The sequence below is a fragment of the Canis lupus genome, chromosome 10 (assembly GCF_003254725.2).
Source record: "Canis lupus dingo isolate Sandy chromosome 10, ASM325472v2, whole genome shotgun sequence".
Lineage (NCBI taxonomy): Eukaryota > Metazoa > Chordata > Mammalia > Carnivora > Canidae > Canis > Canis lupus.
In genome coordinates this window covers 17,525,324-17,549,328 of record NC_064252.1, presented here as the reverse complement: position 1 = coordinate 17,549,328, position 24,005 = coordinate 17,525,324, and the positions used below count along the sequence as shown (strand labels likewise).

The following is a 24,005-nucleotide window of genomic DNA, read 5'->3' as shown; positions in this document are numbered from 1 at the left end:
AAAGCAGCAGCCTGTGGACCCCCCACACACACCATGGGCTCCCAGCACAGGGGGAGGCGGGCTGAGCGGGTAGAGGACACACAGGATGCGGATGTTAGTTCTCTCTTTATAGACTCTGGTTCTGGGAAGGGGGGGGCGGCGCCGGGGGACCAGCACGCGGAGGGGGCTGTGCGGGGCGGTATTTACAGGCCCACGGGGCGTACCGGGCCCGGCCGCTCACCCACGACTCCAAAATAAGTTACCGCGGGCCGGGCGGGCGGGCGGGCGCTGGCAGGGGCTGTACAGGGGGGGGGGCCTCAATACTGTCGAGGGCGGGGGCTGTAAACATGGCCGGGGGGCCCTGCCCACCCCGAGTGGTCTCCACGACGGGCTCAGGCGTCCGACAGGCAGCTCTGGATCTGGTCCACCCACTGCTGGGCTGACGGCACATCCTGGGCACAGAAGTTGTAAACGCGACGCGTCGTCTTCACCTAGGGACGGCGGGTGGATGACTGCACGGCCCGGGCCCCCCTGCCCCGCCTCCCCCGCCCCCCACCCCTGCCCCACTCACGTCAAAGAAGGCCTTCTCGTCCACGGTCTTGGGGGCGCCCATGGTGGGCGTGCCTGGGGCCACGGCCTCCACTTCCGCCAGGTCGATGACGCCCTTGCATTCTGTATCCACACGGTGGTCATAGTAGCGCAGCTGGGGGAGGGCAGGGGGAGGTCATGACCTCAGGGTCACGGGTCGGGCAGGGGAAAGGCCAGGGGTCAGGGCAGCCCCGCAGCGCCCCCCGCCCCGCCCCCAGCCCCTGCTCCCCGACCACTCACCTGGTGCTTCGTCTTGTCCAGCACGAACCAGCGGGCCTTCCAGGGCTTCATGAAGGCCCCCTTCTTGTACAGCGTGCCCTCGTACGACCTGCGTTCCCAGCACAACCAGGCCCAGGCTGGACCCAAGGCTAGACCGGCCAGGGCGCCAGGAAGCAGCCCTGGGCACAGCTTAGAAGGGGGAGGACATGGGACAGGGTCCCCACCCTGCACCCCTCGCAGGAGAGGATCAGGGACGGCCTCAGGGCAGCAGCCCCACAAGCCGGGAGGTCGCCCTCCTGCCGCCTACCCCCACAGAGACCCCACGGCCACCATCCCTCTGCTCCCGTGCGGTCCCTGCGGCCTGGCTGTGGTCACTGGTTCTGCATCCCAGACCACCCCGCCCCGGCCTCCCGCTTGAGCCACCATGCCGGGGACGGCCCCCCACAAATCCTGCAGTTCCCTATCAGGACCGCCAGCCCCTGTGGTCCCCCAGCACTGAGACCCCTCGCCAAGGCGGGAAGCGCCCCCACCTGTTCTCACTCTCCGCCGTCTGGAACTGACTGTACAGGGTGCTGGTGCTGCGGCGCGCGGCCTGGCGGGAACTGGACGCCGTGGAGCCGCTGCTCTGGTCACTGTCCAGGCTGAGGCTCAGGGTGGAGCCCACAGGCCCCTCCTGCAGGTACACGCCTAGCGAGCGGCGGTGGTGCGGCACGCTGGACACCAACAGGGAGCTGGGGGTGCCCTGGGGGCGGGAGGGGCACCTGTGTCAGGGCCAGCGGCCCCGCCGCACCCGACAGGCCAGCTCCCCTGGCTGCCTATACCCACGTCCACTCACACGTCCGTCGGGCCGGCCCTCGAGGCGCTGCGCCGCCTTCACCCGATCCCAGGTGTCCTTCCAGCGCTCGGGGGGTCGCCCCAGCTCTGCCTCCAGCCGCTGCAGCTCCTGGGGGACAGTTGGGAGACTAAGATCACTCAGAAGAAAATATCCAGACTGAAACGTGGAAAGAAAATTACAGAAAAACAGGGAAGCAAAGTGACAAAGGTCTAATGGGTCTGACCAGAGCACAGAAGTGGGTGAGGGTAGGGACGGGCCAAACATTATCTGGAGACAACAAAAATTAGTCGTGCAAACTAGAAAGGAGCAACCGGGCGAAGGCTGCTCAGGATGCTGATCTGCATGGTCCACGGGGTGGGGGTGGGGGGGATATGGATGCGCGGCCGTGGCTCAGCGGAGCCTCGGGGATCCGAGGCCTCCAGGAGCCTCCGGCCGACCCCACAGCCACAGCCCGACGTCATAAGGCCCAGAGGGAGCCGCCGCTAAGAAGCGGTGCGCTAACCCCAGACTCTGAGGCTCCGCGACGCAGGAAGGTGCGGGAACTCCCAACAAGGTGGGGACACAGTGTCCGAGCTGGGCTTCCCGCACCTAGGATAAAGCCCTCCCCAGAGCTGCCCCCGCAGAGCCCAAGAACCACCCTGCACTGAGTGCAAGAGTAAGACCCAGAACTTTCCAGGGAGACAGTCTGATCTCAACAACGTAGAATCCACAATGTCGATTATTTAAAAAGTTATTAGACAAAAAAACAGGCAGAGGAGATCCGTGCTTAGGGGAGAGGAGGTACTGGAGGTGCCGCACGACAGATTCACAACAAGGGGCTGTGAACACACGTACGACGTAAAGGAAAGGATGGACATGATGGCCGAGCAGATGGGGAATTTCTACAGAGAATGGAAACTGTATTTTAAAAAAGCAAATGGAAATTCTAGGGCTGAAAACTATAATACCTGACATGAAAAATTCATTAGATTGGCTTGTAAGAGGATATTCAGAAAGAAAGACCAGTGAACTTGATGATCACAGAAATCATGCAAGATGAGCTGCAAGTAAACTTTGGAGGGAAAAACACACACACCCTCCGGGGATCAACGGGACAGGAAAACTGCAGAGAAATGATGGCTTGTCATCGTCGTCGTCGTCCCCCGCCCGCCCCCCCCGGGGTTCAGTCTCTGGGTGGCTGCCTGTGACTCATGACATGACCCCAGGGTCCTGGAATCGGGCCCTGCATGGGGCCCCTGCTCACAGGGCATCTGCTGCACCCTCGGCCCCTCCCCTGTTCAGGCATGCATGCACTCTCTCAAATAAAATCTTAAATTTATGGCCTAAATTGCATTGAATTTGATGACAACTACCATCACATAGATTAATAAGCAGCTGAGAAAGCTCCAAGCATGAGGGGCCCCTGGGAAGAGCGTGTGACCCTTGACCCCGGGGCCATGAGTTCGAGCCCCATGCTGGGAGTAGATATTACTCAAAATAAACTGTAAAACGCCAGATGATGGTCAAATCGCTGAAACCAAAAATGGAAAAATCTTAAAGGGAGAGAAAGAAAGGGAGAGGTGACACGCATGTTACAAGGTTCCTCTAATGTCGGGAAACTGTAATGACAGCTTTAAACCGCCGAGTAGAAAAACCTGTCAACCTAGAATTCTACATCCAAACAAAACACCCTTTAAAAATAAAGGCACTGGTGCGCCTCGTGGCTCAGGTCACGACCTCAGGGTCACGGAATCGAGCTCTATGTCCGCTGTGCACTCGGCAGTGGGCTTCAGACCCTCCCTCCCCCACTCAAAGGGTCTTTCTCTTTCTCTCAAATAAATCTTAAAAAAAAAATAAAAATGAGAGATGTCCCGGGGTCGCAGGATCGAGTCCTGTGTCGGGCTCCCTGCAGGGAGCCTGCTTCTCCCTCTGCCTGTGTCTCTCGTGAATAAATAAAATTTTTAGAAAAAAAAAAAAAATGAAGGCATGGAGCGCAAGGCTGGAGCAGTCGGGGTGTGTGACTTGGGATCTCGGTTCTGAGCTGAAGCACGATGCGCGTACAGATCACAAAGACTGCAGCCCAAGCACGTCAAAAAACCGGGCAAAGGTGCTAAACATTTCAGTGAAAACCTGTCAGATTGGGTCAAAATAACCAGATGCTGAGTGCGGGAAACTCAGCTTCAAGGGACACAGACCAGCCCGGCAGCGAGGCCGCGGGAGGACAGTGCACATCAGGGTCCCAAGATGGACATGATCACCTAAGACAAAGGGCCTCTGCTAAGCTTGGGGCCCCGTGTCCCCCCGACCCCCCGACCCTGGTGGGATCTCCAGAGGCCGCGCCTTCCTCCAGAACAGGACAGGCTCCCAAGGCCTGAGCCGCCGCCGGGGGAGGGGAGGACGCATGGCCGCTGGATTGCCGCCCCCGCCCCCACTCTGGCTTGGGCCAGGCCCCACCCCGCACTGCTGTGCCCACTGGGCTCCGCCCTGGCGGATCCAACCCGAGGAGACACACGCCCACCCGAACCGAAAGCAGAGGGAGGGACAGACAGACGCCTGCACGTCCACCTCAGCTTCCAGGCCCGCTTCCCCGGACAGAGGGACGGGGCAGGAGAGAACCCAAGAACAGCTGCCCCCTGAGGCACGGGTGGGGGTGGGCGGACAGCACGACGGCCCCGGACAGCCCCGAGTTCCCCGAGGGCTGAGGCCCAGGTGCCCGGGGTCATCCCTGCCCGCAAACATGACGTGGTGCAGGGCGGGGCGCGCCCTGCCGGATGGGGGTTCGCAGGGGGGGGGGGGGAGCGCACGCACCTCCAGCAGGCGTGAGATGGCGTCGGGCTGCGCCCGGGGGCGGCTGTCGTAGCAGGGCCACACCACGCGGCGCCGGCTCTGCGGTGCAGCCCCGTCCGGCCGCTCGTCCTCCGGGGGCTCGGGGGGCCCCTGCGCCAGCTCCCAGTCGTACGGGGGGCCCTCGGCCAGCGTCTCCTCGGTGTAGAAGTCCCACACCTTCAGGTTGGACACGTTGCTGTAGGGCCGCAGGACCTGGGGGGGGGGGGGTGGCCGTGAGCAGCTGCGCTGCAGGGCGCCCACCCCCCCGGCCGGCCCGGCTCACCTCCGCGTCCTCGGGCGCGTACATGTAGTTGTAGAACACGGGCGTCCTCCTGCTCAGCCGTTCCACGTACTCCCACACCGACCTGCACGCCTGCTGGCCCCTGCGCTCCCCCTTCTCCTCGTACAGTAGCCCTACGGGGGCAGTGCTGAGCCCGGGCCGCGCCGCACCGTGCTGCCCGCGCCGCCCCGCCCTGCGCAGCCCCGCCCCACGCAGCCCCCCGCCCAGGCCCGGCCCTACCCAGCTCGATGCGCTCATAGTCCGAGTCCAGCAGAAAGGTCCGGAAGCGGCGGGAAGCGTGGTGGTAGCCGAGGAACTTGAGGTAGAACGGGCTGAATTCGAACTCCATGGGGAACTGCAGGTGGACCTGCGGGGGCAGGGGGTGTGGGCAGGGGGTGGCAGGCGCCCCCCACCCCCCACCCCCGGCAGCTCCCCGCCCCCCGCAGCTCTCCCCTCCCCTCCCCCCACTCCCCACAGCCACCTCCCCCCCCCTGCACGCTCACCTGGTGCACACAGTCCAGGAACTGTAGGAAGACGGGCGTGAAGCCACTGCTCTGCCCGGCCAGCGTGTGGGCGCCGCGGTGGCTGAAGCGGTGGCCGAAGGACAGCCACTCCTTCTCCACCAGCAGCCGGAAGCCGTCCAGAGTGCGGTAGAACGGATCGGACAGCAGCTGCACCAGAGACACCACCTGCGGCCGCCTGCCCGTCAGGACACGCCCCGGGCTGCGGCCCAGGCTGTCCCGTGGCCCCGCACGCACCTGCGTCGTGATGTCCCAGCCGTCCTCCAGGCTCACCAGGACGGAGGAGCCCGAGTCCAGAAGCTCCACCACCAGCACCGACACCTGCAGCAGCTTGTGGATCTGCGGGCGCGGCGGCCCCTGAGCACCACTGGCCGGAGCCCCCACCCAGCCCTGGGGTGCCCCCCCTCCGCCCGCAGCAGGGGGTGCAGCAGACCTGGATTAGCCACTCCGAGTCTTCCAGGGAGCGCAGGAAGGACGCAGGGCCCGGCTCGGCAGCAGGGCAGCCGGGGACACAGGCCTTCAGCAGCTTCTTGAAGCTGGCCTTCACCTGCCGCGCCTCAAACACCTCGATGGGCACCAGCTCCCACTGCTGCAGGGGGTCTGGCCGCACGCCCTGAGGAGGCCAGCATGCTGAGCCGCGCCCCTGCCACGCCTGCGCCCCCCCCCCCCGCCCCCGCCCTACCCACTCACCTTGAGCTGCGCTTTATCCCCGATGATGTAGAGGGCTGCGCGCTGGGGCCGCAGGAAGCCTGGGTCAGGGGGGGCCCCATTAGCCTGGGGTGGGCCCAGCATGTCTCTGCCTGCCAGCCGGGAGCCCACGTCAACACCAAGCCCGCCGCTGCGCCCACTGGCCCGGACACTGCCCCATTTACCTGCACAGAGAAACACGATGAGCACCCGACCAGGCCTGGGGCGCCCCTGGCTGGGCCTGCGCTGGCATGAGTTGTTGGGAAACCGGGGTGGGACGTAGGGCCTCAGGCTGTTAGTCCCCAGGACTGTGGGGGGCTGGGTGTGCTGCTCTGTCACACGGGGCTGTTAGTGCCAGCTGCAGGGGACGTTAGTGCCCACGAATGCTCAGTCACATGGGGGGCGTCAGTGCCAGGTGTGGGGGAGCCAGCCTGTGCGGCCAGTACGGTACCTCGGGGAGCGGTCCGTCTGGAGGCCGAGGCCGCCATGGGGTTGGACAGCGTGGTGACCCTGGCTCTGGGGCTGGGCACTGGGGGGCACAGCAGAGAAGAGGCTCAGGCCTGACCCCAGGCCCGACCCCAGGCCCAAGGGTCTGCCCCGCACAGAGGGCCTGTGGTCCAAAGGGATAAGCCACAGGGCTGGGCACCCACCGAGCCCCCCGGGGCCCCACACAGTGGGCGGACATGCCCAGGCCCCCTGAGCCCTCTTGGCCCTCAGGGGCAGGCCAAGGGGCCGAGGGCCGGTGGCAGGTGGGACCCAAAAGGCGGGAATCCTGGGCCCTCCTCCCGACGGCTCCTCCACAGCCCATCCCCGCACCCTCGGCCCCCACGAGGAGGACGCACAGTCGCTCCCAGCAAGGACACAGCGTGTGTCCCTGTGACATGGACGCAGCCTGAACCGGGCCCCCCCACATGGCTGAGCCCCTGGAGGGCCCTCACTCTGAAGCCGGGGGACCCTGGGAGCAGTCGAGCATGCCCTGGAAACGCTGGGGGAAGACACGGGTGCTGGGGAGGGCAGGAGGCGGCCAAGGCAGGGCGATGGTGGAACCATAACCTGCCTGATGCAGGCCCCTGACGTCTGCAAGACTGAAAGCCAGCAGGGGAACAAGAGGGCAGTGGTGGGTGCCAAGGCCGGCCCTCCCCAGGAGCCAGCACCGCGCGCACTGCTGCCCATTCCGGCCCCGGGGCCCCGGCACCCATGGAGCAGTCGCCACACGCAGCAGGGAGGGGGCACCCCATAGTGGGCGCCCAGACCAGGGCTGGGGGCGGGGCTGGTGCTCACACAATGCAGGAAGCCCTGTGCAGAGCGACCCCAGGTGGGGGCAGAGCGGGCTGCGTCCTGGAGACCCCCTGCAGATGACGGCCAGGGCAGCGCCGGGTGTGGCACAAATCAGAGCAACTGCACCGCCCAGGGGGACACCATCTGCACTCTGAGGCCCGGCTGGGGCAGCTCCACACTGAGAGCCCACAGACGCCAGACCCCAAGCAAGACGGGCTGCACGGGTCCCACGTCCGAGGCCTGACCCTCGAGGATCTATCAGCCGGACCAAGAGGGGTCGGCAGAGCCAGGGCATCCGTGGGGATCCAGGCAGGGGGATGGGGGTAGTGGGGGCAGGGGGGCACAGGGAAGGTCAGGGCCAAACATCGGAGATGGGGAAGGGTCAGTGGGGAAGTCAGAGTGACGCAGGGTGAGTGCCGGGGGGGGTGCCATTCTGACCCCCCCCGATGCCCCTCGTGCCCCGACTCACAGAGCGTGTCCTCTCCTTCCTGAAAGCCCCTCCCAGAAGCCAGTGCGAATGCTGCTCACCTCTCAGCAAGGTCCCCACCTGCCACCCCCTGGACAGCAGCACACACGGCACATCACTGAGCACCTCAGAGGCCGCCCCCTGCCAGCACTCCTACAGCCCCTCGGCCATGCCGTGCCCCCCCCCCCCCAGGTCCGGCGTCTTCTATGCCAAGCGCAACAACGAGCGAGACCCTGCCACACAGTACGGAAGGGAGGACCAGGTCAGAAGGGCCTGGATCCACTTGGGTGCAGCAGGTCCTGTGGGCGTGGACACAGACGGGGAGGCCAGGATGCGGGGGATAGAGCCCCAGCAGCCGGACGGCCTTGACGAAGGGGGGCCAGGGACCATGGGAGGACTGGGAAGGACTGAGACCAGGGTAGCTGTGCCGGTGACCCGGTGACCTGGAGGCAGGCCGTGGGCGAGGACAACGAGGCAGGAGAGAGGAGCGAACATAGCAGGCCTTCAGGTACTTACGTGACCACCTCCCCACACCTCCTGCCCCTCGCTGGCCTGCCCGCCCTGCGTGCCCTCCCGCCGGCCAGTGCCCCTCACCATGGCCGCCCACGTGTGCGGAGGAGAAGCCGCTGAGCGTGTTCCGTCCCGACGCGTCCGCGTAGCGCGGCATGGAGCTGACCACGGCCTGCAGGTACTTCTCCTGCTCTAAGCTGCCAGAGTCTGCCTGAGACTGGCCTAAGAGGGAGAGTGGGGGGAGGAGCTGGAGCCGGCAGCGGGGTAGCGGGCGGGGGCGGGGCCCAGGCAAGTGCGGTACCTGGAGAAGGTGTGTTCTGGGCCTTAAACAGGCCGACAACGCCCTTGCCGTGCAGGCCCCCAGAGCGCAGCAGCACGGCCTTGGAGCGCCCACTGCGCCAGCACACCACCGGGAAACGGTTCTGGCGGTAGCAGCGGGAGACACGCTGCAGGGCATTGTCCTGGACGCTCTGGGGGACGATCAGCAGCCCCGGGTAGCTGTGGGCAGTCACACCCGTCAGGGCGAGGCAGTGGCGACAGGGCCCCCTGCCCCCCCCCGGGGCCTCCACACGCTCCCTGCACGCGCAGCCTCCGGGGCCACTCACCTGCGGCAGATGGCATACATGCGGTTGACCGGGGAGATCCGGAAGGGCTCGGACTTGGCGCGGCTCAGGCTGCTGCTCAGGGTGCCCAGCCCCAGACGCTGGTAGTCGCGGCAGCATGCCCGCTCCACCAGGCTGCTCATGGTCATGCGGTCCGAGGGCTTCAGGGCCGAGGAAGGGGTCAGCGTGCTGGGCTCCAGCTCCTCCGACACTGGGGCAGGAAGGCACAGGGGAGTGAGCCGCAGAATGCCAGGCCAGCCCCGCAGGAAGCCCCACCCAACCGCCTGGGGCCGCACACGCCCACCTGAGATCTCATCCTCCTGGTCCTCGGGAGGGGGCTGGCCCCGGTGCTCCCAGCTGGGGGGGTTGTACTTTTTCCGGGTCACGTACTGCCGGCCAATGGTTTTCTTGGCGTTCTTCACGAGATTCCGGGACAGGGTCCTGCAGGGGGTGCGAGCAGAGGGTCAGCAGAGAGGGAGCAGAGGGCGGGGGGACACCCTCGGGGAAGGGCGGGGGCCTGGGTCCACACCGGAGGGAAGGCCCCTTGTCCTTGGTGGTGCGGGGGGGCCGTCCGGGCGCGTGGGTGGAGCCCAGGGTGAAGGCGAAGGTGCCCCGGATGTCCGGCGGGTACCGCAGCTTGTGCAGCTGCTTACGGAAAAGCTCGGCGCTGTCGGACCCCACCTCCTCGTCAAAGGCCATCTTCAGCAGCTGCATCAGGATGAGAGGCGCTCAGAGGTCTGGGCGGCCTCGGGTCCAGCCCCCGCCACGAAGCAGGGCCCCTGCCAGAAGCTGGGGACTCCCTACAGCCTGGGGGGTGTCCTCCTGAGGGACAGCGGGTGTGCGGGGGCCACTCGTCACACTGTGTGGCCCAGGCCAAGGGACTCAGTCCTTCACCGTGTCTCACATCCGTCTGTGTGACTCTGTTGTTGTGAGGGGTTTATGGTGCATGTTCCAGACACGGGTTCAAGGATCAGGGATCCACCAAACCAACAGAAGAGCCGTAAAGGCCAACACGTCACACAGCACGTCCCACGGGCAGCGGACACCGAGCTTAAGCACGGCAGCCTGCTCGTAAACACAGAAATCACGGAGACGGGGAGCTCCAAGCCTGTGGAGCCGTGAGAGCCACGCCCGGGGGCCCGAACCTCCCCAACACGCTCACCACCACGTGCCCCGGCGGACCTGGAATGTGCAAGAGCGCAGCTGCAGCCCGTCCTGCAGGAGCTGGTCCACAGGGGTCTGCACACTGATGCGCTTCTCCTTGGTCAGCGTGGCCACCGGGAAGGAACGGACCACTACCTGTTCCCCGACTTCTCCCAGGCCGGGCAGAGTCAGGGGGAGGGGAGGGCAGACCATGGCCGATCTTGCATGGAGACCCTGCGCCCAGTCCTGTTCACCCCGAGGACCCGGGGGGGAGAGGGGGGGCAGAGGCTCACCCAGGGGGTCAGTAGGCATCCCCGTGAAGATGACCCGGTACGTGGTCAGGAAGACGGCGCCCTCAGCCGGGAGCAGAGCAGGGCCTCCCCCGCTGCCCCCTGCACCCTCCTCACGCCCGTCTGGCAGCAGGTAGACACGCAGGCCGTCCAGCACGCACTCCTCGCCAGGCAGCAGGCGCGGCCGCAGCAGTTTGGGCTGCTCAGGGACGACAAGGCACCTGAGGATACTGCCCTGGCCCTGGGCTGCAGCCCTGCCCAGCCCCCGCTCACCTTTTGGATGGGGGGCAGCCTCTTGCTCTCACGGTGCACGGCCTCCAGGGTCTCAATGTGCATCTGGACGATGTCTGGGGGACAGCAGTTTTCACGCCCTGGGCCCCCACGCCTGCCCGGCCACGGAGAGCGTTTCCACACCCAGACCCCCCATACCTGGCACCATGACATGCAGCCCCTTGAGGTGGTCGCTGGTGACCCCACTCTCCGTGCAGACCTTATCCACAAAGCGGTTAATGAAGCGGACCACGGCCCCGGCCACATCGCAGGTCTCTGCATCCTCAAAGCCGCTCTCCGTGTCATAGCTCTCCGCCACGCTGCCCGCCATGCTGGCCAGGGAGGGGCACAGTGGGCACAGGCCCACCACCACAGCCCCCCCGCCCTCCGAGGCCCCGGGCCGCCCCGCACCTGTTGGTGACCAGGCTGTTGCTGGCGCTCTCTAGGTCGCCCAGGCCCGCACGCTCCCGCAGCAGGCGGCTCTTGCTGCTGTCCAGGGGCAGCAGCAGGTAGCTCATGCGGTTGGCGTAGTGGATGGCCTGGCTGAACACCGTGCTCTCCTCCTTCTGCACCAGCTCTTGCTGCTTCTCGCGGCTCAGGGTCGGCCACAGGCGCCGCTGCTCAGACGCCACATCCAGGGCAGAGCGCTCGTCCTCCTGTGTAGACGCGTCCCCCACCTGGCACAGCGCTGCAGGTGAGCTGGGACCGGGCAGCGCCGGCCCTCGCCCGCAGGCGCAGGAGTCCCCGCACACCTGCAAGTGGTCTTGGTCCTCAGCGGGCTCCAGGTAGAGGGCCCGGATGTGGGTCTGCACGTCCCCGTAGAACATGGCCTCCCAGAACTGTGGGGTGCTCCACACAACGTGCTCCTGCACGCAGCTGTACGCAAACTGCGTCACTCCTGGGCTCAGCTTCTGCAGAGGCCACAAAGGTGGGGGGTCACCAGCTGCAGCCGGAGACAGCTGGGGCAGGGCCCCGGGGTCACCCCAGCACTCACCCGGCAGAAGGCTGTGACCAGAGGCAGCAGAGCAGCTGCGATGCCGTGCTCGTCCAGGGAGGTGCAGTCCTGTGGGAGCCCTGAGCCGTCACGACTGGCCCCATGGCCCACCTCTGCCCTGACCCGTGCGGCCGCCAGAGCAGCATCTCCCGCCCGGTCCCTGAGCCGTCTATGCCGGCTCCCAAAGGGCTGCCCAGAGATTCAGGCCAGGAGGTCCCCTCCAACAGAGTCCTCTCCCCGCCACCCCCACCCTACACCAGATCTCCCCCGTTGCCGGCACCACCAGGAGACATCCTTCTGGGGAGCCCGGGGAAGCCCTGCCCACCCCCGTCCCCTGGCCCTCCCTCCCAGCAGGGTGGGAGCCCGGCCTCACCTGCAGGCAGCAGTTCATCATGCGGACCACGAAGTCAAACTGCTGGTGGTCCAGGACCGCCCGGTTCTGCTGCACGTGCAGGTGCAGCTCCTGGGTGAGGCAGCGGCGGGCCGCGCGTCCCTTCAGGGCCCTCAGCACAGCTGGGAGCAACTGGGGACAGGGCACACGGGGCAGGGCCATGAGCCTACATAGGGACCCATCCGGCCATGCCCTGAGGGAGGGGGACACCAGAGCCCCAGCTCTCAGCACAGACACATCTGGAAGCTAGTCTCCAGGCTGGGTGGCTCGATGCTGGGAGCTCACTGCCCAGCAGAGATGACACCTGCGGCAGACCCCGCCCTGCACCTGCGACGGCTGACGGCCTTCCAGGACGGAGCTGTCGCACAGCCACAGGCCAGCGTGAACTGTGCTGTGCACCCCTCTGGGCCTGGGCCCCAGTGCGCACCAGCTCCCAGGTCTGCGGACTCTGCTGGTCAGGGCTTCCACGTCCTGACAGCACATGCCCAGTGCAACACTGGTGGCTGGCTCGCACCAGGCAGGCAGGACGGGGCCATGTGCTGCTCTCCTACTAGTTCTCAGTGGAAAGTAACTGGGAGCCCTGCAGGCCCCTTACGGGACACAGAGCAGCTGCAAACAGGATGCGGATTCAAACCGGCCGTCGTGAGACCCACACGTGCCCACGAACCACAAGGGAGGGGCAAGACAACGTGGAGGTCCTAGTTTTACCCAAAACCAAAGCAACCAAACCAAACTGGTGTGGGCCTCCACTTTTTCCACCAAGGATGTACAAGAAATTCAACAGTAGACAGAGATGAAGTAAACCCCTCCCTCCCGTGAGCGCCCCCAGCAGGCCCCATCGAGCTGCCCAAGGGAGGTGTCACCGCGTGTCACCTGCCCCACCTGCCCCTCCAGCCACCAGCAGCTTCAGCGCCCTTCACTGGGGCTCCCTGTACCCGGCAGCCCTCACCTTCTTGGCCTCAAGCATCTTCCCCTCAAACACGTAGGAGATACAGTTCCGAACCACCTCCAGCCTGCGGGCACTGTTGCCATGGAGCCCGCTACTCCGCTCCAGGATGGCAGCTGGGAGCAGAAAATGCACTCATCTCCAGCCTCATGCCCACCCTGGGCCACGCGCAGGGGCCCCTCCCCATACGCACTCATGGGTGGCCCCGAGGGCACGGTGGTCCTCCTCTCAGCCTTCACGGCTGGGGGTGCGCCCTGCATCTTGGCAGCGGCCTGGTCTACGATCCACTGCACCATGCCGTCGTCCAGCCGGGGGAAGGGGCGGGGCACCCGCCGCAGGTGACTGGCCTCCCCCGGCCTCTGCACCTTGTGCATAGCCACCGCAGGGTAGGGGTTCTCCTGGGGGGACAGACAAGTGTGGGCAAGCAACCGGGTGCCGGGTGGCACAACGACCTAGCTAGGCCGGTCCACCCCCTCGTGCCACCTGCCGTACGTTCTTATAAAGCTGCTCTGCCAATTCTTTGATGTGACGCAGGACTCGCTGGGGGTGGTTCTCATCCGCCCGCATCCGTGCCACCTCATGGGCCACCAGCTGGGGGAGGAGGCAGGGTCAGGTGGGCGGGGCGGGAGTGATGGCGGGGGCTCCTCCCACCCGGGCTGGGGACGAACCTCATCGAACAGGTCCGTGGACCGGTAAGGGACCCCACGCTCCGACACGAAGCCTGCAAAGGCCATGCCCTCCAGCACCTTCATCAGGAAGTCGTCCTCCATCAGCCCCCGCTGGCCCAGGAAGGCTGCCTGGGGGCACACAAGGGGGTCAGCCCCTAGCACTATCCAGCTGCCTCCACCCGCAGCCCCACCTGCGGCCCAGCCCACCTTATGAAAGCGGATGACAGGCTCTGGGTGGATACGGACCATGTGCAGACACCAGCGGTAGCCCTGCAGGAGCTGAGCAAAGAGCCGCAGAAAGACAGCACGCAGCTCCTTGTCCTGGGGCACAGGTGAGCGCAGGTGAGAACGAGGACCAGGCCCGGGCCCGCCCCCTCCCCTGCTCATGGGCTCATGGCTACCCTCCACCCACCCCGGCTCCACCTCGATGCACCCAAACACACCTATCCAGACCCTGCCCAGGCCTCCCAGGCCCCCTGCCCCATCCTGCCCCTGGGTGGCAGCAGACCTAAGGAGAGGGCACAGGGTTAGCGTGGGCCTCTGCCCTGCAGCTGCCCATGACCCCCACCTGCATCTTCAGGGAGGAAGCATTCGCTGTGGGTGGCGGGAAGGCAAGATCCGCCAACTCCAGGTCTGGATCCAGGACCTGCAGGAGCAGAGGGGAGCAGGGACGACTGCCAAGCAGCTGACCCCATCCCAGCGTCCCTGAAGCCCCTGGTCCTGCCTCACCATGCTCAGCACACTGTGCGTCTGGCTCTGCAGGGGCTCCGGCAGCGGGGGGATGTGCACGCACTCCGGCACCGTCACCGTCCCTCCATCCAGATCAGCAACGATCACATCCAGCTACGGAGCAAAGGGGGCAACTGGTCACGGGCCCGCCAGCCAGTCAGCAGGGCCTGGAGTAGGGAGACGGGCCCCACCACGGCCCTCACCAGCTCCTGGGTCTCTGCCTGGAAGGCTGCGTTGACACCGATGATGAAGGGTGTGGGCGTGCTGAGGACCTCCAAGAGCTGGGCCGGCAGGATGGGCACATAGGTGAAGCTGTAACAGCGGAGAGCTCGGTGCCGGAGAGCCCGGGGTGGGGAGCTGGGGGACGGGAGGAGGGTGGGTGACAGCAGGGGCACCTGTATCGGAGAGGGAAGAGCAGCGCCAGGAGCCCCCGGCATGCATCTGAGAGCCGCTGGTAGCTCCGGGACAGGAAGAGCACTTTGTGCTCGGTGAGCGCCGCGCAGAACAAGGACAGCACATTGGTGATGCCTGCAGGGAAAACCAGGCTAGAAGGGGCTACTGAGGGAGAAGCCCACCCCACCCGCCCACCCCCGGGAGAGGAGGGGGGGCCTGTGCGGGGCGGGGGCGGCCAGGCTCACCCAGCTGGCGGAAGAGCAGGGCCACGCTGCAGCGGCTGATGGGCAACGAGTCGGCGAGTGGGGTCTGGATGACCTGTCGGTCACCGGCCCCCAAGGAGATGGTTCTCTGTGGAAAGAGAGGGACCGGTGTTCAGCCGCTCTGAGCAGACCCCTGTGAGCCCGGAGCTCCGTGAGCGGAGGTGAGACTGGCCCCGACAGGCCTCAGGAGGGAAAGGCCTTGCCCGGCCTGCGGCCTGAGCAGAGCTGCGGAGAAAACTCAGGGCCTCTGACCTGGGGCGGGGTGGGGCCTGGGAGGGCAGAAGAAACAAAGAATCCATACCACTCCGTCCTCGACAGAGTCCAGCTGCACAGGACAGACAGGCAGAGAGACACGGTTAGACGCACCCACACGCGGGGCACTGAGCAGGGAGCAGACGGGCACACCGACACTAACATCCAGACAGGCACACCCAAGGCCCCAAGGACAGAGAAACGGAAGGAGCCGGGCAGGGAGCCAGGCGGGACAGGGGATGCACAGGTAGCAGCAGGCAGCGCCACAATGCGGCCAGCACCCGAGGCCCGGGCCAGGTGGAGCCCAGCTGGACTCTGAGCACCTCGGGCCCCGTGCACATGGCCCTGGGGCACCAGGAGGGCCTTGGCTGTGGGTAAACAGCACATGCCCCCAAGACCCACCTGTGAGCCCCCAGCCAGGGGGATGATGCACGTGAGCAGGTTCCCAATCACGTTCTCCAGGCCCACGTTCAGGCCCTCCACGTGGATGGTGTAAATGAGGCCCAGGCTGTTCTGCAAGGACACAGGCTGGGGAATGCTGGCCCTGCCGCTGGGGCACCCCATATCCTGCCTTGAACCCTGGCTGCCTGCCTCACCCTGAACACCTCTGCGTGGTCCAGTCGAGACACCAGCACCAGGGTCTTTGGTGCAAACAGCTGGCCAGGTGTGGCAGGCGTTGCAGGTGACAGTTGCACCAGGCCACCCTCGTCCGCCTCCTCCTCCCGCTCTGTGGCATCCTCGGTGCATACCACTTCCTGTGGACACAAGCCCCGTCTGCCCAGCTCTCAGGCATGTCCCATGAGCCCAGGGGGAGGACACAGGTGATTCAGGCAGGAGCAGCCCTCTGTGAACTCAGGCCCTGAAGGCTCAGGCACCAGGACTTGCCACAGACAGGGAGACACCCCAAGGGCAGGGAGCTGGCCGCAGCCAGAATCCCACACGGGCCGCACCCCAGGGTCCCCAAGATGACCTGTGTGGGCTCTGCTGGCTCCCAGAAGGTCAGGCAGGCGCAGTAGTGCCGCTCAGAGTTGATGTCGGTGAGGACAGCAACGAAGAAGGTTGGTGGGTTCCTCTCAGGACACAGCTGCCACCCACTGGGCTGGCAAAACTGTCGAGGAGGGGGGTTGGGGTCGGCCGTCACCCCCTCAGTGTCCCTGCCCTCACAACTCTGCACCCAGGGCACAGACACCAGGTCCCAGTGTAGCAGACAGCGCCTTGCTCTGCGACCCTGGGTGCATCTCGCCTCCTGGACCTCAACCCTCCCCCCCAGAGGAAGTCACAGCCTCTGGGGTCTCACTGTGGCCAGAGCACCCCGTGGTGCAGGACATCCACCACCACAGGGAGGCCCATGACCTCCCACCAGCCTCTGCAGCAGCTTAGAGATGTCCTCGTGCCCACCAAGGAGCTAGGCACTGGGGAGGCTCCCCGCAGTCCTGGAAAGCAGTGCCGCGCCCCCACCCCCCACCCCCCGCCCCGCCGGTCTCAGCAGCCCCCACTTACCAGCTCGATGCCCTGAGGGAACGGGTTGTCCTCCCAGTCCTTCTCTGGGAAGCGCTGCAGGATCTGGCCCTGGCCTTCCCCACTCCCTAAGGACAGGAGCAGGTGGTCAGGGCACCACCCACCTCCCAAGCCGCCACCCAGCCAGGGGTTTCAAGGGTCTCCGACGGATACCTCCTGCCCACCCTGGCCTCCATTTGGCAGCACACCTGTCATTTCCCTAAAAACAGTCTTGCAAGGGGAGGCCACTGGGCAGCCACAGACCCCAAGGCCAAGAGAAGCCCCTGGTTTGGTACAGGGAGTCCTGGAAGCCTTTGGCGAGGCCAGGCACCAAGTGGAAGGTGGAAGCCCCAGCCCAGTGCCGCTCCCCAGCATGTCCACACCCCCAGCTGGGCCCACACCAGCAAGCCAGCCTAGCCCCAGTCCCTGGCTCCGCCTCACCTGCTGGCCCTAAGCCCCCCGGAAAGGCAAGGTCTTGCACCTACTGCCTGTGCCAGGGGAGAGGAAACTGGGCCCAAACTGCTGCTTGCCCCACTGCCTCGGACACAGGCCCAGCGCAGGTCCCAGAACCCAGCCAGGGGGCCCGGGGAGGGCTAGTAGCTGGCAGGAAGGAGAGAGGCCAGGCCAGGACACCTCCTGAAGGAGTTCCCTCCCGAGTGCTGGGGACCCGGCAACTTGCAGGGGTGCTGAAGGTGGTGGCACACGGGCCTGTCCTCCGCCTGCGCAGAAGCCGGTGCCACACCGGCCGGGGGGCAGGAGGTGCAGGTCTGCTCCCCCCACCCCATGCCTAGGGCACGATTCCCAGCTCAGGGCCACAGTGGTGGGGTCAGAGGCCCTTGCTCGCCGCCTACGGAGCCTAACTAGGAAGCACGATGAGGTCCTGTCAGGGAGCACTCACCTCCCAAGACCAGCAGAAGATGGACACAGGGCCTGGCTCTGCTCCACCCAGCCTGGCAGCACACAAAGCAGGGAAGACAGAAACCTCCCTACCTTCACCTCCCACACACGACAGGCAGGTCCCTGGGCACGGATGTCCCCACCCCTGTTTGGACCAGCTCCAACACCACTGGCCACACCAGCAGAACAGGAGCAAGTAGGTAAGGAGCGGGCAGTGGGCATGAGGCCTCCCTAAGGGCCTGTCCCAAGGCCCAGAAAGCCATGGAGCCCAGTGGGAGGACCTGCTGGACACAGCCCCCCCCACCCCTGCCATGTCCAGCCAGCCCGGTCCACCCTGAACGTATGCAGGAACCACAGGGCCGCAGGCAGAGCCAGGGGCCTGGGTGCCAGTCTGTTCCCGCGGGCACTGGGAGCAGACCCCAGTCACTGGCCAGCAGAGGAGCTGGGCTCCAATCTCAGGAGACCACCCACCCTCCAGGATCACGGAGGCAATGCCAAGGAGGCAGCGGGCAGGCTGCTGCCGGTGGGGCGAGGTGGGGTGAGGTGGGGCGAGGTGGGGCCATGACTCTGACTCACAAAACCTCAGTTTCCTGTTCCCCTCCCCCTCCCACTCCTGACATGAACCGAGGTGGCAGACGGAGGAGGCGGGGAGGAGGAACAGGTGTCTGCTGGAACCATACCTGCTCACACAGAAGCGCACACAGCCTCCCAGGACCAAGCCTCCAGGGGTCCCTCAGGGCCCACCCCAAGGGCCACCTTCAGCAGGCCCGGGCCAGCTCACCCTGAGCCATGCCTCCCCCCACTGACTTGCTCCCCAAAGGGCTGATTTGTGCACAGCCCCAAACCACCATCTGGGCCTGGGCCTGGCCAGCACCCAGGGCTCACCCAGCTCCTGCCACGAGGCAGCGGGCGGGGGAAGGAAGAGGGGGTGTGTGCAGGCAGGGACGGCAGCCTCTGCCCCACAGCCTCCCTCCCAAGGCCAGACAGCCTCAGAGGGCCGCTCTCAGCAGCTTCTCCGCACGGGGAAGCAGACAACGTAACTGGCCACTGGCCACCACCCACCCTCCCCACCCCATTTATCCTGTGAAATATCAACTCCCACTTGCAGGGCTCCGCCCTCTGGAGACCCAACTGGAGGCTTTCCTTGAACTGTCCCCACTGCCTATGCCAGTGAGCATCCCCCACCCCCAGCTCCTTCTTTGGGCCACGATGGTCCCAAACTCCGCCTTCAGGTCTCAGCTCAAAGAGCACCGCTCCTCCAGGCAGCACTCTGCACCCTGCCTGAGCCTGGGGCCTGCCGCAGGACCTCCCTCCCTCCGCGGAGCCCCTCTATGATTCCCGCTGCCCCTGTTGTCTGGCTGGGCCAGACGGAAGCTCCGCAAGCCAGAGACTACATCTCTGTATCCGTCACTGCACCTGTGCCTGGCACAGACCGCAGCCTAATTAGGCCTCGCTGAATGCACACAGCCAGCTACACAACCACCCTCCCACACCCAGGCCCCCTCACGCCCCACAAGCCAACAGGTCCCATAATCAGAAATGCAGGGCAGCTTCCGGCGTCCCGGGACAGAAGAGCTCTCCCTGGACGGGCACACCACAGAGCAGCCCTACTCCTGGTCTCTCTCCCGCCCTGAGACCCTCCTGCACCTCAGCTCCGCCGGCAGGGGCCAGGCTGCAACCTGGGTACGGGCCTGCATCCTGGGGGAGGTGGATGACCGGCACTGCCGGTCTCCCAGTGTCCGCCACCCACTCAAGCCCTCATGGCCATGGAGGGGACCTGCAGCAGCTGAGCCCCCGCCCCCGCATTTTTCCCCATGTCGGGGGTCATAGGAGGAAAGGCACCCGACGGATCCACAGTTACAAAACTACTCTAACCAGCACCATCATGGTCCCAGGCTGGGACTTTTTGGGAGGCCTTAGGAGGAAGGGCACTGAAGTCCCCTGAGACACAGATGGGGACAAGCACTTCCTCTTGCAACCGTGTCCCTGCAGCCAGCCCCGTGTGGGCTGCAGGCCTGAACACAGGGCGAGATAACACAGAGCACACGCTCTGTCATCTGCTGGCAGTGGCTGTCACCAGTGCCAGGCTCCGACGCCCGGAGGGCCGGCCCAGGCCAGCAAGCACTCTGAGCAGAGGCAAGGGAGGATGGAGCCTTACTGCCCCCCCACCCCGACCGCCCCTCGAAAACCCCAGCAAAGAGGCCCTGCGACTCCCTCGGGTATAGGAAGAGGGTGAAGGAAGGACAGGACCTTCCTGCTGCTCCACCCACCCAACCTCAACATGCAGGTCATCCCAGCCACAGCAACAGGATGTGTGCAGGGGGGCTGCAGCCTCGCCAGTGGTCCCCCCCAACCTTCCCTCAGGCAGACCGGACTGGCTCCCAGGGTGGGGGCTGGAAGCCAGATTAGGCCATTCCAAACAGCCCCAACCTGCTCCAGAGGGCAGGACCATGGGTGTGGGGAGAGCAGATGGGGCCCAGGAATGTGGCCTGCTCAGCACAGTCAGGTCTGAGAGGCCAGGCCACAGGACAGAAAGCCTTCTTCTCAAATGCTGGGGCCAGGGTGGGGGGTGGGGACACCAAGAGGGATCCAGCCTCTCCTGCCTGGTAGATGTGCACTCAGCCACCTGGTCAAGAGTGTCTCCTGTCCTCAAAGACACACCCCAGCACTGGCCATGCTATGTACATCAGCTGACCATGGTCAGGCCCCCCCAGCCCAGAAGCTGGGCAAGGGTGATCTGTCTGGCCCCCACAGTGTCCCCAGAGCTGGCCCAGGGTGCAGAAGGTGCTAACTCATGTCCTTAGTGAAGGAGCTCCCCCAACTCACCAGGGGAGAGGTCTGCACTGAAAGTTGGGGTCCCATCCCCCCCTCCCTGTGCTCCTGCCTGGAGAGGTTCACCAGATGGTAACTATAAAACCAGATGCTCCCTCAGGCAGGGCTCCTATACCCAGGCCCTGCACCCACCAGCTCCAGACAGGATGTCTAAGTCCAGGCCAAGAACAAGACATCCCCCACTCCTACCCCCTCCACTGAACCCAGAAGACCCCGCATCCCTGTCCTGACGTCCTAGGCCTGCCAGCACACAGGGTCCCCCACCTCCAGCAGCCCTGCCGACTGTGCCAGTGCCTATAGTGTCCTCACACCTGCTGCTCATCACTAAGAGATCCATCATTTCCTGGAGCCTCCTGTGTGAACAGCTTCACATGCGTGTCCACCTCCTGCTCGTGGCAGCCTGGGAGGTCTGTGTGACTCATTCCAACTCCAGATGAAAAAGCTGAGGTGCAGAGAGCTGGAAGACTGGCCCAAGGTCAAGAGCTATCAAGTGGCAAAGCAGGTACCACTGGCTTCCCCCACGTAGTGTTTCTCTGCTTCAGGCTTCCTGCCACCACCTGGCTCTGCCCCCGGCCCTATGGCTAGGGTCCTAGCCTGTGGGCTTCCTTCTTACGGGATGGAGGAGTCCTCCCAACACAGGCCCAGAGGCTGGGTGGCCAGTCGGCAAGTAACCAGCTCCAGCCCTGGAAGGCAGCAGTTAGGGCAGGCTCCATGGCCTTCACCCCTACTAGGTGACAGTCTGGGACTCCTTCTTGATGCTAAGGAAGGCAGCCTTCTCCCCTGTCTGTACCAGAAGCCACAAATACCAGGGGTGCCCACCCTGAGTGTCACAGCCAGCTTGCCACGGAGCCCACCCACGCCGCATCTCACCTCCCTAATTCACTCTCAATCCCCTACTCCTGCTGCTACCACCCGGCCTCTGCCTGTGGTCTCTGCCTTCCCAGACCCTTCCCACACCACTCCTGCATCATCAGCCTCCAAGCCCACTCTGTTCACGCAGCTCCAAACAGGGCCCCTCACACTGGGCGGCCCCTGGGCCAGCCTGGTTTCCCTGGATCCCATGCAACCCTCTGCTCCAGGCGGCATGGCCTCCTCGCTGCCCCCCACATGCACCGTGGGACAAACGGTTCTTCCTCTGTGGGCCTGTACAACAACACCGAGTGTGAGCCTGCCACGTGCAGACTGGGAGGCAAAGATGACTGGCTCTTGCTGCAAAACCTCCCCGTCTGGAGGAAGACACGCTCATGACTGAGGGTGTCAGGGGACGGACCCTTGGACAGACAGGAGAAGAGAGGAGTGAGTCCTACGAGGGCACGCAGGAGGGTCTGGAGTGTGCAGGATCCGGCAGGTAGAGTCTCAGCAAGAAAGGCAAAGAGGAGAGAGAGTCTGGGTCCTGGGTGATGAGTGTGCCAACCGGGCTGACCACACAGGCTCCCCTGAGGGCATGCGCTGCCCCCCTGCCACTGGGATCTGAGCCCACAGCTTGCTGCTGGGTTTGTCTCTGTGGTAGCTCAGGCCAGGCAATCAAGCTCTGTGCTCGACTCCACTTTACCGACGAGGGAGAGAGCAAGGAAACCGTGGTGGGCTGCTGGAGGAAGAAATGAGATCATGCACACAAAGGGCTGTGCAGGGCCTGGCACACGGAGTGCACTCCCCAACCCACCGTCTCCATGACTGCTGCTGATGTCATGGTCAGGCTGTTTGCTCCTACCCCCGGGCTCAAGGGCCCTCAGACACAGGCGCTGACGCGAGAGATGGACCTCCTGGACATCGACTTGACGCAGCGGTCCCCCACCTAGGGCTTGGCCTGCAGGCATGAGGACCGCCGGCGGCCTGCCAGGAACGCTGGTCCCTCTCCTCCCACTTCCTCCTGTCTCGGCTCAAACATCACCTCTAACCGCCCATCTTCTGCATCCCTAAGCCTCCTGGCCTGAGACACCCCACACGGGCCAGGGGCACCGGGGATCAGAGGAGGGCTTGCGAGCCAAGGATCCGTGTCCGGAAGGGCAGCTGGCGCCGGAGCAGAGGGCCCATCCCTCCCCGTGCGAGCCCGAGGCCGAGCCCTCCCGGACCCTCCCGCCCCCCGCCGGGCCCCGCCAATGCTCGGCCAGACCCCGTTCGGGCCCCAGGGTGGCGGGCAGGTCGGGCTCGCCGGGTCGCGCTGCCCCGCTGTCCTCAGAGGTACCCCCCGGCCCCGGGTCTCCGACCCCGACCGCGACCCCCGACCCCTAACCCCGGCCGCGACCCCGGCCCCCGACCCCTGACCCCGACCGCGACCCCGGCCCCGACTGGTGCCCCGGACGACCCTCGCGCCAGCCCAGCGGCCGCGGCCCGCCCGCCCCGCGTGTCCCCGCGCACGCCCGCCGCCCCGGCTGACCCCTGCCCGCCCTGGGGCCCCGGCCCTCCGCCCTCAGCCGCGGGCCCGGCACTCACCGCGCGGGTGCGGCCCGAACGCCACCAGCACGAAGTAGTCCGCGAGCCGCGCCATGGCGAGATGCGCGGGCGGGCTCCGCGGCTCGGGGACGCGAGGGCGGCGCGCTCATGGCCCGGCCCCGGCCCTGGCCCGCGCTCCCCGGACACCCCGGGCCCGCTCCGCCGCGGCGGCCAGAGCTCCCGCCGCCATCTTCCCAGCCAGCCGGCCCGCCCGGCTGCGCCGTGCGCCTGCGCGGCCTCTCCCCGCCCCCGCCATGGGCGGGTCCCGCAGCTACCCGCTCCCATTGGTCCGCTCGGCGCGGGCTCGGTGCCCGGGGGCGGGGCTACGCCCGGCCCCGCCCCCCCGGGCGCTGACAGTGACGGCGGCTCGCGCGGGTCATCGGCTGGCGTGGCGCGGGTGAGAGCGGGCCCGGGGCTCGGCGCTCGGAAGCCCCATCGGGTGGGGTGAAGCCTCAAGCGCACGCCCTCCGCGGAAAGCGGGGGCAAGGCGGGGGCACCGGGCGCGGGATGGAGGAGACGCCCACGCCCCGGGCGCTCGAGCCCCCGCAGCCGGCCGCGGAGCGAATAGCGGGCGGGGGGAGCGGGAGCCGCCGGCCCGGGAGCGCACGGGGTCACACGGGGTCACACCCGAGGCCCCCGAGCTGTGGCGCCCGGGACCGGGGCCAGAGGACACCCCACCCAGCGGGGGTCGGGGAGGCAGCGAGGGCGCTGGGAACTACGCCGGGAGCCCCGGGTCCGGGCACCTCCCTGGGGCTCATTTACCTCCGCTTGCCCAGGTTACAAACTCGCAGAGACAAGGCACTTTGATTTGATTTTTCTTTATTGGAGGGTTGGGTGGTACCATCACCCTTGAGTTTGGGAAAGAGGGCACTGGCGACAGTGTTGAGGCAGGTTGGGGGGAGGGTCCAGCTGCCCCGGGCATCTACCCACCCCTCCCTCGCTGTCCCTCCAGAGCTGGCCTGCGGCCTCCGTCCTCTCCGCAGTGTCTGGTGGCGTCTGTGACGCTCCCACCGTGTCCAGGTCGGCCCTCTCCAGCCCCAGGCCCACGAGACTACAGGGCAGCCTGATACCTCTGCCAGGAAGACCGCAGGCGCCCAAACCCACCCTCGCTAGGGGCTCCCGCATCGGCCACCAGGAGAGCTGACCTCGTCGCCCGCCCCCAGGGTCACTCAGGCTCTGTCCCCCCAGGCCGCCCCTCCTGCCCCGTGGCACCTTTCTACCGTGAATGTCACGGCTT

At 66.0% G+C, this 24,005-nt stretch overlaps 1 protein-coding gene across 1 annotated transcript; it reads right to left on the bottom strand.

The window, feature by feature from the left end:
* Positions 1–86: 86 nt before the first annotated feature.
* Positions 87–22,986, bottom strand: SBF1 (SET binding factor 1). Its single transcript, XM_025455306.3, has 41 exons — positions 22,769–22,986; positions 16,610–16,695; positions 16,080–16,217; positions 15,706–15,864; positions 15,512–15,622; positions 14,840–14,945; positions 14,597–14,729; positions 14,405–14,513; positions 14,202–14,315; positions 14,041–14,118; positions 13,680–13,793; positions 13,473–13,601; positions 13,297–13,395; positions 12,998–13,202; positions 12,808–12,920; positions 11,841–11,990; positions 11,468–11,536; positions 11,226–11,384; positions 10,885–11,150; positions 10,633–10,805; positions 10,477–10,550; positions 10,207–10,402; positions 9,953–10,080; positions 9,300–9,478; positions 9,075–9,211; positions 8,774–8,981; positions 8,470–8,666; positions 8,253–8,390; positions 6,366–6,443; positions 5,918–6,099; positions 5,661–5,840; positions 5,465–5,566; positions 5,210–5,395; positions 4,947–5,073; positions 4,710–4,840; positions 4,409–4,639; positions 1,622–1,729; positions 1,317–1,528; positions 808–895; positions 551–682; positions 87–470 (listed from the first exon to the last, which is right to left on the bottom strand). Exons 1-41 carry the CDS (start codon positions 22,821–22,823, stop codon positions 372–374), a joined length of 5,679 nt encoding a protein of 1,892 aa, XP_025311091.1. The 5' UTR covers positions 22,824–22,986; the 3' UTR covers positions 87–371.
* Between the last annotated feature and the right edge of the window lie 1,019 nt (positions 22,987–24,005).

Bases quoted from the DNA above. Each gene is read 5' to 3' on its own strand.
- SBF1 (XM_025455306.3), bottom strand. From the start codon at position 22,823: ATGGCGCGGCTCGCGGACTACTTCGTGCTGGTGGCGTTCGGGCCGCAC. The intron at 11,151-11,225 runs GTGTGCGGGGAC...GCGCTGTGCCAG, and splicing joins AGGACCAAGACCACTTGCAG to GTGGGGGACGCGTCTACACA. The intron at 1,730-4,408 runs GTGCGTGCGCTC...ACTGTCCCCCAG, and splicing joins CCATCTCACGCCTGCTGGAG to GAGCTGCAGCGGCTGGAGGC.